At 36.1% G+C, this 13,411-nt stretch overlaps 2 protein-coding genes across 4 annotated transcripts; one reads left to right on the forward strand and one right to left on the reverse strand.

Moving 5' to 3' along the window:
• Positions 1 to 1,521: 1,521 nt before the first annotated feature.
• LOC136408204 (uncharacterized) lies at positions 1,522 to 2,986 on the forward strand. 2 transcript variants are annotated; one of them, XM_066389068.1, is made up of 3 exons: positions 1,522 to 1,742; positions 1,794 to 2,569; positions 2,619 to 2,986. In XM_066389068.1, the coding sequence occupies exons 1-3, from the start codon at positions 1,595 to 1,597 to the stop codon at positions 2,919 to 2,921; spliced, it is 1,227 nt and encodes a 408-aa protein (XP_066245165.1). In that variant the 5' UTR covers positions 1,522 to 1,594; the 3' UTR covers positions 2,922 to 2,986. The 2 variants fall into 2 exon arrangements, with proteins under 2 accessions (XP_066245165.1, XP_066245166.1); XM_066389069.1 differs by having other exon boundaries at positions 1,794 to 2,564; positions 2,619 to 2,846.
• Positions 2,987 to 4,241: 1,255 nt separating this feature from the next.
• Positions 4,242 to 11,649, reverse strand: SF1 (splicing factor 1). 2 transcript variants are annotated; one of them, XM_066388736.1, is made up of 13 exons: positions 11,338 to 11,649; positions 11,075 to 11,277; positions 10,544 to 10,693; positions 8,527 to 8,602; positions 6,959 to 7,111; positions 6,799 to 6,905; positions 6,575 to 6,741; positions 6,362 to 6,520; positions 5,981 to 6,125; positions 5,299 to 5,352; positions 4,644 to 4,817; positions 4,477 to 4,563; positions 4,242 to 4,424 (listed from the first exon to the last, which is right to left on the reverse strand). In XM_066388736.1, exons 1-13 carry the CDS (start codon positions 11,523 to 11,525, stop codon positions 4,303 to 4,305), a joined length of 1,785 nt encoding a protein of 594 aa, XP_066244833.1. In that variant the 5' UTR covers positions 11,526 to 11,649; the 3' UTR covers positions 4,242 to 4,302. The 2 variants fall into 2 exon arrangements, with proteins under 2 accessions (XP_066244833.1, XP_066244832.1); XM_066388735.1 differs by having other exon boundaries at positions 11,075 to 11,280.
• Between the last annotated feature and the right edge of the window lie 1,762 nt (positions 11,650 to 13,411).

Consider the following 13,411-nt stretch of genomic DNA (forward strand, 5'->3'; position numbering starts at 1 on the left):
GTACGGGCCTCCGGAGACTACAGATTTTGAGCTGGCTGACAGTTTAATCGACTTCTTAATTGGTATAAATATACGTGTGTCTATGCTAAATCGGCTAATACAAGAAGCTCCGAACCTTTTTGTGCTTTGCTATTTTTGAACTTTCCATTTATCAACCATTGTATAGAAGGTGGCACACTGAAAAGTTCCCACTCAGGTTTTTTTTTTGTAAGCAAATAAATGAAAATATGCTTGAACACGTAAACCTTAGTTTTCAAGAGAGCAGCAAACTTTCTACATATTTGCTCCCCCTCTGCTCCAACCCCTATGAAGGGGTGGCTGTCACCTTTAAAATCTTAAATGGAAAGATATGGGGAGGCGGGCGAGTTATAGCTTATTTTAAAGAGAATTGAATTCCCTTTGTTATGGGACCTTCCTCATTGGAATCGATTTAGTAGTTCGTGAGAAATAAAGACATGAATTATAAAAGTAATAAAATTTCTTGTCACTTGTATCAATGAAGTAAAGGTTGAAAATGTTCACCTCCAATCTCCATGCTATTATAAAGACACTGCTCGAAATGTTCACAAACATTATGGAGTATTTCAGAAGTTACTTGTTGGCACTATTCGTTGCTGCAAGTCTTCTAAAGAATCGAGTTTGGTTGCATAAACTTTAGATTTTTAATTGCCCCATAAAAAAAAATCCAATGGTGACAAATCAAGAGATTTTGCGGACCATTTAATATGACCTCTTTTCCCAATCCATCTACTTTTGCAAGGAATCAACTAATAATAGCAGGTTTTTCGAAAGATCAAGTGAAATTTCAAAATACTATTATTAATACACTTTTTTGTACATTTTGTTTATGGAACAAATATGAGGAAGATCCCATAACAGAGAAAATTCAATTCCTTTTAAAATAAGATATTATTGGTCCCTCTGTTTATTTCAGATTTTAGGGATGGCAACCGCCCCTTCGTAGGGGTTGGAATAGAGAGGGTGCAAATATGTAAAAAATGTGTCTCTTTGAAGACTAAAGTTTACGTGTCCAAGCATAGTTTTATTTATTCGTTTACAAGGAAAAAATCTGAATGGAAACTTTTCAGTACGCGATCCTGTATAACATCGATCAGTTTTCTTTAAAATCCCATAGTCATCCTTTACCAGGTCGATTAATAGTTGCTCCCCACGAGAACTGATTACTTTCACCACCTAACTCTATTTTCTTTCTTAAGTGCTAATTAGAATCGAAAAACGCTCAAAATTGAAAATATACTGAATAGAAGTAATAGAACCACTTGCCCTACTTTTCCCTCTTTGTATAATGAATTCTTTACTTTTTATGTAAATAGGCACCCGAAAATGGTCACTCCTTAATTAAGAGATAAAAGATACGTCTGCGGCGACATGCAAGGAAAGAATTAAAGGAAAGCGAGACGCTTTTCAGTTAGTTCCCATTTGGAAGTGTCTTTCGTTCGTCGGGGGTTTATGAAACAACTCGGGGTTGTTTAACTTGTATTATTGTAGAGTGTATGTGCAAGCGTGTCGTAGTTAAATGTGCATATTAGGAGCGGAAAAAGACTAATATGAGATTAAATGAAGACCCAGGAAAATGTCTAAAAACAACAAAGTACAACCATCAGAAAAGATCCACATGTTCAAGGAAAGGCAGCATCACGTGCAGTATTACTACATCAAAGCAATGTTCTTATTACTGGAAAAAAAGCAAGTTGTATTTCCTTTGACTGTGTTTCTATTAGGTAAGCAGAGACTTTGATAAATCGATTCCCTGAGCACGGATTTATGTTTAGTTTTAGTGCTGTTCGGGCATATTTACTCCTTGCTAGGCAAGCCGAAGAATTTTCCAAATCAGCACGTAGCCGTGAAAATAGCAGAGCATGTGGCCGACCTTTGCCTGACTGCCAGCATACTCATCGTTATACTCTATTTGCCAAAAAATGGCAGAAATTTCTTTCAGTTCTTCACCAGCTTGTATCCTGAAGGAAACAAGCTATTAGGGCCATTGCTTGCAATGAAGAAACACCACTTTTGGAGGAACTTCCTGATCTGCAATATTTGTATCGGGAGCCTAATTACCTTTGATGCCTGCTTTTTTCTGATTAATTTCGGATGGGATACGTACAAGTACCTCATCTTCAGCGACGTGCAGTTTTACCTTTACAACTTGGTCCTCTTACTACTGTTGGCACTGGCCAGAAAAATGGAATTGAGATTTTCGGAGTTGAACGAATTGCTGGAATATAAAACTGAAAATTTTTTAAAAACGAACACCAATCCAAAGAATGAGAACGAGGTCGAGTCGCACCTCAGCTTCATCCTAAACTCGGAGCATTTCTACAGTGTGAGGACTTTTAGGGTGATGCACTACGATTTGTGCAAACTGGTCAAACGGTTCAATGAAATGTTTGGTAGAATCATTTTATCCACGGTAGTGTTCAGCATAGCGAATATCTTGGCGAAGGTAACCTTCATTATCGATTTCTATGTCACCCCAAGGAGTGAGGAGGAGAAGCAGAAATGGGCAGTTTTCATGGGAATTATTGGCTTCTGGATTTTTGCTAGTATGGTGAGTAACAAATAATTCATCATGCACAGTTACGATGAGTAAATTACAGGCGCAATCTTTCTTGTTCGCATTCTACGGGGAACAAGTGACCAAGGAGGGAGAAAAAACCACAAGAATCTGTTTCTATTTGTTAAATAAAGTGCCATTTCAACCAAAGAACAATGACCAAAAACTGGTGCAAGAAGAGCTGACTAACTTTGCGTTTCAAAGTTACTCGCATATTCCTTGTCTCTCTGCGGGAGGATTCTTCGATGTTAACTTTAGGGTTTTGGGATTAATGATTTCCAGTGTGACTTCTTATTTAATGGTCATAATACAGTTCCTGTTGAGGCAGCAAAATAGTAATAATTGACATGTTAAATACGATGTTTGTAGAGTACGTGGATTGTATTAAATTTGTAATAAATTAATTGAGTAGAATGTGGAAGATTAAATTCAAGACTCACGTGAAATGAGCCAGAACCAAACCCAGTGCGTAGAAAAATATAAATTCGTGGGACTAGTCCAGGGTTATTCTCAGACCAAATGCTTTGCGATTGATCTCGTAGTGACATTTAATTTCACTACAGATGGTAGCCTGAAAAAGTAATAAAACGCATAGTTCGCGGACAAATGAAACATCTTTGTTCTACACTAAGAACGCAAAGGAACTCATCCTCTTAAAAGCCCCTTTTCGTAATATGAATATACATTATTGGCAAGAGCATTTTTCTCCGACTATAAGGTCCATCTACAATGAAAAAATTTACACTCTGTAGATTATTAGCCAAGGATTCAGCAGCTCATCTTAGATTACGAGTAAAATAAGAACGTGTAGGTATAACTGACTATTTTATTCTTATCTTTTATACTGCACTTCACAATAAATACCCTAACAACAAATGATTACTCCTTACTGTTTTAGTCACATAAAAATTGAAAACAATTATTTTAATAGTTATCTAATTCATAGTAGTACGATTAGAAATGAATCTTTCCCCAGGCTAAACAAGCAGACACTCGCAAGTAACTATCAAATATCTCACAAAATCGCCGGGAATTTTGCATATAAAGTTTTGTTATAAATAAGAATATACCTAAGCAGAATCTATCGAAAAATAAGTGATGTACAGGGTCATCTATTACAAATTGACCATAAGTACATTTTTTAAATGGAACGACCTATATATTATTGAATAATACGAAGAGGCGTATTTTCCTGATTTCACATATACTTTTGTATATAATGTATACTTTTGTATTTAAAACTCAACATATTTTGTGGTCCTCTATACGCATCTGTCCATTAAATTGTGAGTCCTCTGTATATTGCGACATGGGCTATTCAATTTACACGAAAAGATATAAAAAAATCGTGAAGACAAAATACTTGCATATCTAACTAAACTTTTGTTAAAATACAGAGTGTTTTCGCACTTATCAAAACTTTTGTTGAGGCCATTGCCTCAGCAACTGTAGGCAAGACAAAAAATTGAAATTAAACAATCGACTTGTAATGACGCCCTTTACACGCACCTGTTCTCTATCCATTGCTTTGTGTGTACTATACTTACTTGCATCTTCAGGTAGATGTGAAGGGCTACCCAATCATGTGAATGCCTATTAACGTCGCTTTGTATGGTAATGCATAAATAAAGCCTAACCGAACCCCAATTATTCCATTAAAACTAAGTCAATCTTTCAATGCCGTAGCATTCTATTTACGGTAAATCCTAAACTTTGACAATTCAAGCTTAACTAGAAGGAGGTGGGGGAGGGGGCGCAGTTAACAAACTAGTGACGTCAAAGCCCGGTGGAGGGGGCGGCACGGAGGTGGACATGGCAGCTGATGGAGCAGGCCAAAATGGCGGAGGTGCTGTGATAAAGAATGCTTGCTAGTCACAATTAATAAAATTAATATATCCTACCTGAAGCGGGCCATTGCGAAGCTCCCGGTGGCGGTGGCTGGGCAGCCCACGAGGACATCAACGGTGGAGGTGAACTTCCAACCGACCCTGAAAAACATAAAATTTCAGTCTCAATCACATAAAATTAGTTTAAATCTTTAGCATTTTCGAGAGAAAAGTATTCCTACCAGGGGGAGGTGGTGGGGGTGGAATTCCAGGCGTCATTTGAGAAATCGGACCCCAGGGACCAGCCCAAGGAGGTGGCGCCATAGGGGCGCTTATTGGAGGCGCCATCAGTGGCCTGGGGGCTGCTTGCGGCGCAAAAATGTTAAACGAAGGTGCACGTTTTGGCATGTTGTCTGCTGTAAAATATCACATATGTTATATCCACCTTAACCACATTAGACAAATCCCAAATCTTGGGGAAAATTCAGAAAGGGTTATGTTGTCAGTCATTCAGATCTCAGACCCGAAAGATGGTATAAAACATCATGTGTTTATGGTTTTAAAATGTCCGATCAGGAAAATATATTTTTTCAAAATCCTAATGATGTACATATACTACATATGCTATTAATCAACTTTGAAATCTAGTCATTTTTCAGTCAGCTTTCTGCACCGAAAAGAAAACTTTTCTATCACCTCACGGATATTTCCGAAAATGTTTGGAATTTATCTAATTTTAAAACGGATTGAAAATTTATATAACATTGAACTACGCATATTTGTCTCAATTTAGCTGATGCTGAATATTTTTCGTTTAGAAGATCCTCATACGTATACTTTCTATATAGAAGTGTCTAATAATGCATTTTTACATTACAGTTAAAGGTTTTTGCTTACCTACAGTCGGAGGAGGTGGTCCTTCTCCCAATTCCGCCATCAGAGACATGTACTCTGTAATTAAATCCGCAATATTAGGTATTACATTAACAAATATAGGACAATATTCAAATAAGAAAATTTAATCAGTAAAGGTTATAGTATCAGTCATAAATACTTCAGCCCCGAAAGATGGTATAAAAACATCATTTTAAGCTCATCTAGATATAGGTTGCCGTGTACCACGTTAATCTGTTGATTCCCGTCTGATCACTGAAATAGAGTGAGTTAGACATAATTAGCGAATGGCATGTAAAGGACAACTATTCTGCATCACCACAAAAAGAACTCGACCCTCGGGCAAAATTACACATTAGAGGCCATAAAAGGCCAAAACAAAATAAAGAATATCGGCAAAAAGACAAATCTTCTCCGACACTGACAATACATATTCCTCAAAGACGATTATAGGTCAAAGAAGGGTTCTTTCATTTACGAGGTGTTGTAGTGAGTAGGCGTGTTGGTGAAATCCCAGATTCTTCGATAGATAGAACATCACACTGAAATATTTTTCGCTGTCCTCATCATCAAAAAAAAAAAAGAAAAAAAATCATCTAGAAGCCGTCACTGAACAATCATATCGGTCGGGGTCTACTCATCATAATTCACCAACAATTTAGAAATTATTGAAAATTTCCCTTACCTTCATCTATTTTTGTTATATCGCCACCTTCCATCGGAGGTCCCCCTAAGCCTGGTCTCTTCGATCTGCAATCCTTGGCAATGTGTCCCGCGGCACCACAGCCCGAGCACACAATGTTGTTGGTCACATTTGGTTTGTCTGGACACTAGAAAATATATACCACTTTTAGTAATAGTATACATATAACGAACAGTATTAAGTACTAAGAATATAATTATCAGTAAGGGTATGTTGTCAATCAGAGGTTTTCAGCCCCGAAAGATGGTTAAAGCATCATGTGTAACCAGGTAGGAATAACGACAATATTGTTCATTAATGGGTTCATTATTTATGTCACTCTAATGGAGCAAATAATATACTGGAAGTATAATTTATACTTACCAGCCATGACTTGTGATCACTTGCGCCGCAGTTACTGCATCTCAATCCGTCATTCTCTCTCAAAGTTCCATTTAATTGAGCTAACTCGCGTAGCTGCATTCTTCTTAAATCATTTTGATTTTCTGGCACTTCTACTCCTTGCCTGATGACTTCTTTGATCTAATTAACACCAAACGTCTTATTCCCACTCAACATGCCTGAAGCAAAACTTACTCTTTCAACTGCCTTTTTCACACACTCTGGATTGGTAGCGGTTATGTAGGCGTGCAAAGGTTCGTCTTCACCTGGTAATGGTTGGCCGTCTTTCCTGCCAACTTTTCCTTCTTTGACACTCCCTTTGCCTCTGATAATGATTTTTGCTCCAGTTTCTTTCTCCATTGCTAGAATTCGAAGTATACAAACGTAAGACATTTCCATATTTAAAAAGTAAAACTTACTTTTCAACGTATTGCCTCTAGGTCCGATCAGAAGCCCAACGAAATTAATTTCAGGATGTTCTTCTTGAGGAATCATGACTTTATCACTCACACGAATTACTGGAGGTCTAAAAATCGTTACATAAAAATCTAAACAAGTTCTCAGGTATTAAAAGCTTACTTATAGTCAGTAGGAGGTTTGAAGTCAGGATTAATCGACTGCATCTTCATAACTAAATTGTGCCTTTCCTCTTCCAATCTCTTCCTAGTCCGGAATTCTCGTGTATTTAGCCGCTTACCATCGCTGCTGTAAATGGGCTCGGGAGATGGAGATCTGTCGAAAGAAAATGTTTAAATGTATTTTTGCTCCCTCATCGCTTCATGCCGTCAGCCACTTCTTTGAATAGTTTGAAGCAACTGCACGACAAAAGCAGTGTGATTCTTAATTCTAAAATTTTCGGTTATTGTTGACTACGCTTACTAGAACTATAGGATCTAAATTCGTTATGTAAACGTGGTCAACAATACTTTTCCCCAACTCCTTGCGAATCTGTTTCCTGAATAAAAGTTTGTTATTAATTGTTATTGGCTGTAAGATAAGGTATTAATTCTGTGGTGCTAAGGCAGAACCCGACACAATCAATTAGATCAATAGGCCCATCGGCTTCTGCCTTAAGACCACAGAATTATGGCTGGAAATAAATGTTTATCATTATTGCCTGAAAAGTGAAGGTAATTACGGCCTGAAAATAATTGAAATTATTAGCTTTGTTGGCTTGTTTTTGGCTACAAAAAAATCTCTTTAATCTGAAACAGATATTTTTCATTAACACATAAAGATTCTACAGGGCTTGAATGATTTTTCTAAAGGATCAACTATATTTAGTTACATATAAAATATGGAACATCCAAACAAAAGATGCACTTTTCAAAATTTCCACAATACAATAGAAGCACTTATTTAGCCACGCACGTATAAATTTGTATTTTTATTTAATTCGATTTAACTTTTACGCAGAAGGTGAAAGTTTATATTATCGGGACTTTAGCATTTGATTGAGAGCTTTATTTTAGGCCAACTATGTGATATAAAATATGGGTTGGAAAACCCGTAGTTTCTGAGATATAGCATGTGAAAGTTGATTCTTTGAACATTTTCCACACACCTTCTATTTATTTTTTTTTTTGAATCAGTAACTCATAAAAAATTTCATATTCAATTGACTCACGTTTAACGTGTAAGCAATTCGAGACAACTTACAGCCTACAGTAAAAATTTAAATAATTTATGTCAAAAACCAAAAGAATAGGAGTTGAGTGGAAAAAAGATGGTCTAAATAGAAATGATTCAAATTCTTAGTGTTGGTCGAAATGCATAATGAAAATTTTGAAAGCGGCATCATTTGTGACGTGAATATCGGCCACAGGTTTGTAAAAACCACCACCGTCCATCTTTATTAAAAATCCAATGACCATGAATGGAATCAGAATTTCAAGAGGTATAGATGGATAATTCACTGGCACAAATCAAATTTATCAGGTATTTACTTTTTTTTGCAATTCATTCTTAAAAAATGAATGATACGCAGTTCCTCTACCAAGAAACCTGATAAATATAAAATGAAATAGTGAAGATTAATAAAACAAAGTCAACTTGTCAAACCACATTTAGGCTGCTTTTTTCACGTGACCAGGCACCAATGAACCATTCGTAGTTGTGCCCCTGATAAACAATATCCTTAGACCAACCTTTGTTCTGGATTAGCTGGAATGCCCAAGTCTCCTGAACGTAGTTTCCTACTCACTTCTTCAATCTGTAGTTGCACTGAAATGAAACGGGTTAGCGAGGGCAAACGCCCTTTTGTTAGAAATTGTGTTCCAATTGAAACAATTTACAAATAAATAAAAAAAATTAAAAATGCATTAATTTTAAGATTAAACCTAAATAAAATCCGTTACTAACTAGTGCACTCATCTGTTCACTTATAATAATAATTAATAATAATGATGACTAGAATATTATTGTTAAACGTGGGAAACAACCATTTATCACGATTCATAGACTAAATAGATCGACGATCAAATTGAGAGCTTCAAACATATCAAGACGTTGAGAAGATGTTTAATTATCTGATCCGTTATGAACTCTATGCAAAAAATGGCATTCATTATCGCATTAACCAACATTTGCAAAAAAACGTACTAACCGAAGAATACAAGAGATGTAGAAAGAGAAGCCAAGAATGTAAAAATACTCACTTAGATCAAATATTACCCCTAATAAACATATCAGAAATATATAAATATCTAGGATTGGACCAAAATGTGAAACTAGATCACAAAACAGACAACCAAGACTTCAAGGAAGTAATATATGTATATGAGTGGATTGAGATTAATACTTTAATGGATCAGATTAAATCTACAAAACCTGTTTAAAGTTATCAATACATTCGTCATGCCTTGCTTAATGTATTTCTTCGGAGTAGTGAAATGGTTTACTGTAGACCTCACAAACAATGATAAAGCAATAAAAGTAGCATTTAATAAGGAGCAATAACTATATCCCAAGTTATGTATTTAACAATGGGTACCCGAAAGACTAGATAGAGCTCGAGGATTGATTGACATAAGTAAACTCCACATCAAACTGATAAAATCCATGAAAACTGATACTTTCATTATAAAGATAATTCATTTCACAAAGTCATATGTGCTCTAGACAACAACTTTATTCCACTAACTCTAACCACAATGGAATACACATTATTGGAAAAGAGAACACATATAAAGGAAACAGAATAGAAGGCGAAACAGTTGCATAGAAGGTACTATAAAATTGTGAACCAAGATCAAAAAGATAAGTTAAGAGCATACAAGATGGACAGCTACCCCCTGAAACAAAGGGTTTAATGCTTGCAATACAAGATCAAGTTATAGCAACTAATTACTATAAAAAATATATACTGAAGGGTCCCAATTCCAACGATGATAATGAAGAACATGCTATTTATCCTCAGAAACAATAAAATAATTTAGTTCATTCTCTCTGTAATTGAAATAATCTTTCTTATTTCTGTTGTTGATTTTTGTGATGGTTTTTAATAATTATTACTCCCAATTTTATCTATGGGTGCCTATTTCTTGGTAGTTAACATGTTGCTTCTGTGTTTATAAGTGCTACTTTTGGATTTCCCAATTTATCAATTTTTGATAACTGTTTTGTCTCTTTTTTTTTGTTAATAAGTTTTCTATTCTTCATTTTGTTGAATGTTGACTTTTTATTCTTATAAAGTCTTGCAGATACAGGGATCATTATTGTTGTTTGGTGGTCTTGCAACAGAAGTCTTCTTTTCTATTGGTTTGTTGTTTGCTTCATGGCATTGCAGCCTTTTTACTCAATTTTAGAATTCATATTTTAAATTCAAGTTGTCCTTTTTAATTTCTGTACTTTTGAATATCATCCTCATAAAAAGTTTATATATCTTATACCTATTATTTTTTTCAAATGGTTAAGGGAATAATATGTCCACATATAACCTGCAAATGTCCTAAAATATCAATTGGTTTAGAAAATTCAGACTTAAAGACTATTACAGAAGACTATCCTTGTCATTATACCAGGCAAATACTAACGTGGTACCGCATACTGAGACAACAAAATACCAACTTAAAATATACTTACCAACAAAAATAATATCATAAATAATAAACAAATGATAAATGGATTCAGAAGCAGCAAATGAAACAGTGAATAGTCACTTACACAAATATGCCTGTTCCTGCTCCTTGTTCAGGTTGCAAGGCAGAATTGTAGGCATCCCCGGAATGAAAATTTTGTCATGTTCCCCTCCACCCCACCTAGACCTCCTCTTACGTTTCTTCTCTGCTGTGCCATCTGAGTCTTCTTGACTGCCTACAGTCCAATAAAAAATGCATTGTATAAACCTATTGATATAAAATTACTTGTAATATTAGCAGGTGGATTAATGAATGTTATTCTTAATTGATCACTACTCTTAAGGTTTACATTCATTGAACAAAGCAAAACTGAACAAATATCAAAGAACAAAAATTATGTCAGCTTCCATTTAGTTTTATTTGTAAGATAGTTTGACATTCAGCAAAAATCCCAACAGTTCCACTACTGTTGACTGTTAAACCTTGCAATTAATATTAATACCCAAATATACAAAGACCTGTTTATAAATCCAGTAAAGCATACATAAAGCTAGCGTAATATAAAACAATTAAACCAGTGCAAACATTCTGACTATACATATAACTATGACCTTACCAGTGGAGTGATTAGAATTCTCCCCTTGTGCTTGCAAAAAGTTGACATAACTTCTTGATGCAGCCAATGTGGCCAAGGTATCTTGAATAAGCTTCTCTGCATCAATTTCTGCGGGGGTTCGTTCCCTTTTTCTTGAAGGACTCCTGGTACGGCTTCGTTCACGTTCACGATCTCTCTCTCGATCTCGATACTTATCTTTAGACCTACTAAAGGGGAATTCAAATAGAGTAAATTCTGGTTTTGGTGTCTGGTGAATTACTTACCCGTCTCGATCACGTTCCCGATCTCGGTCCCTTTCCCTATCCCGGTCTCTGTGCCTTTCTCGATCGCGATCTCTGGAACGATGCCTCCTATCACGATGACTGTCTCGGTCTCTATCACGATCACGATCCCTGTCTCGGTCGCGATCTCGGTCCCTGTCTCTAGAACGATCTCGATGTCGGGAAACCATTGTTGATCACAAATTTAATTCAATTTTAGTAATAAAAGCGAGAATAAAGCTTAAAAATGTAAGAAAACGCAACGCTTTCGACACGTGTGCCGTCTAGTACCCAAAGAAACTCTATTTCATTTTACAAAATGGCGTAACCGTAAGCGACAAGTAACGTAAGCGATAGAATAGGAAAACTATCGATAATAGTCGATATCGATAGTTATCATACGTTCCGAGCATCGATACTGTCTGTACCCAGTCCAGGAAGCTGGGTTTCTTTTCACGTTACTTGCCTGTCGCTCCTTCGTGCATTTAGTGTAATTTCTGTGTGCTGCATACAGTGTCGTGTATCTCACTTTATTAAGCAGTTACACTGACCTTACTCCACAGCTATTCACATTCCCCTTGGCTATTTCGGCACGTTACTCCGATACTAGAGAGTCGAACTGTGTTACCATATGAGCTCCGTTCACGAAGTATCGATATTAACTAGCGCACTTTGCCGCTGTCACGTGTCTATAGGTTGTTCGGTGCAAAAGCCAATGCATTTCATAAAGCTGAAATTCACAGTGTTGCCAGTTGTATTTTTTCGGCATTTCTTATGCTGCACCTACTTGCTACAGATAACAGAATGGATATGCAATCTGTGAAATTTAATAAAAGCGATAAAAACACTTTTTCTCTGAAGGCATTCAATAGCAGCAAAGGGTCGTTGTTGTTGGTTCCCCGTTCAAAATACTCTATTAAGGGTTCGACAAGCTCCTTACACCGGCTATTTATCTGCTTTGGAATATCGAAAAACACTAATAATAAACATGGAATATATTCACGCTAGTGTGTCCTTAAAAGAACAGTTTGTTTTAAAGTAAACACTAGTGAAACGGAAGCTTTGTTAGAATATAGCAAAAAATTGGATGGCATTTTAGTGAACACAACCATCTCAACAAAATAAAATAACGGAATGGGGAACGCGTATTAATAAAATGAACAAACATGCGACAAGTTTGGCAACACCGCGCTCCGTTGCCAACATTGTTGTTAACATTTTCATTATTTATGTTCAGGTTAAGTTTAAATCTTTTACTAAACGTTAACGGGCAGGTTACCCTTAAATCCAAATGTTAGTTGTAGTTTATCCATATAATTATTGTTCACCTCATTGTCACGAATTCCTCATTGAAAACTTTTCGTATTTAGAACGCGAGGGTTGGCAATGAAATTATTATGTGCATCGATTTTTATGCTGAACGATCTATATCTGTTTTGATTGGTTTAAAATTGATTTTCAGGTTATGTTTCGTACTAGTTTTAAGTACTTAAGTGACTTCGCTATAAAGGAAATAAGGGTTGACCGTGATATGATATGTTCCACCTCCATTGACATACGCTTAATTGACAGGTTAACAGAGATGGAAATCAATGACGTTATGGTCAATAGGGATTGTCAGAACATGTTATTGTTTTTTCTAGATCCCTTATATGCATCGAAAGAAGCCACCCTGTACATAGATATGCCAACTAAAAAATATTTAAAAAATCCCAGATTTAAATTTTGATAAAAAAAAACCCGATAGCTCAATAACTCGTATACCCTCCTTGATTATTTAAAACTGCTTGGCATCATGACATGCTCAGAATGAGGTCGTCGATGTCGGGTTGGGATATCTCTTTCCATGCCTTTTTAAGCCTTAAAAAAGAGTTCTACCATCTCTTGGTATATCTGTGCAAAAACCTCTTCTTTGAAGCACATCCCAGATGTGCTCAATAGGGTTTAGATCCGTGGACTGCTCTGGCCATGGTAACACATCGATATTGTTGTTCTCCAAAAATTCCATTGCAACTCCTGTTGCTTGTGTTCTGGCATTATCCTGCACGTAAACAAAGTTGGGGCCAATAGCTGCTGC

The sequence above is a fragment of the Euwallacea similis genome, chromosome 4 (genome assembly GCF_039881205.1).
Source record: "Euwallacea similis isolate ESF13 chromosome 4, ESF131.1, whole genome shotgun sequence".
Lineage (NCBI taxonomy): Eukaryota > Metazoa > Arthropoda > Insecta > Coleoptera > Curculionidae > Euwallacea > Euwallacea similis.

Bases quoted from the DNA above. Each gene is read 5' to 3' on its own strand.
- SF1 (XM_066388735.1), bottom strand. From the start codon at position 11,525: ATGGTTTCCCGACATCGAGATCGTTCTAGAGACAGGGACCGAGATCGC. The intron at 10,694-11,074 runs GTAAGGTCATAG...ATTGGACTGTAG, and splicing joins GAATTCTAATCACTCCACTG to GCAGTCAAGAAGACTCAGAT. The intron at 6,521-6,574 runs GTAAGTTTTGCT...GGTGTTAATTAG, and splicing joins TGAAAAAGGCAGTTGAAAGA to ATCAAAGAAGTCATCAGGCA.
- LOC136408204 (XM_066389068.1), top strand. From the start codon at position 1,595: ATGTCTAAAAACAACAAAGTACAACCATCAGAAAAGATCCACATGTTC. The intron at 1,743-1,793 runs GTAAGCAGAGAC...ATTTATGTTTAG, and splicing joins TTTGACTGTGTTTCTATTAG to TTTTAGTGCTGTTCGGGCAT. The intron at 2,570-2,618 runs GTGAGTAACAAA...AGTAAATTACAG, and splicing joins TCTGGATTTTTGCTAGTATG to GCGCAATCTTTCTTGTTCGC.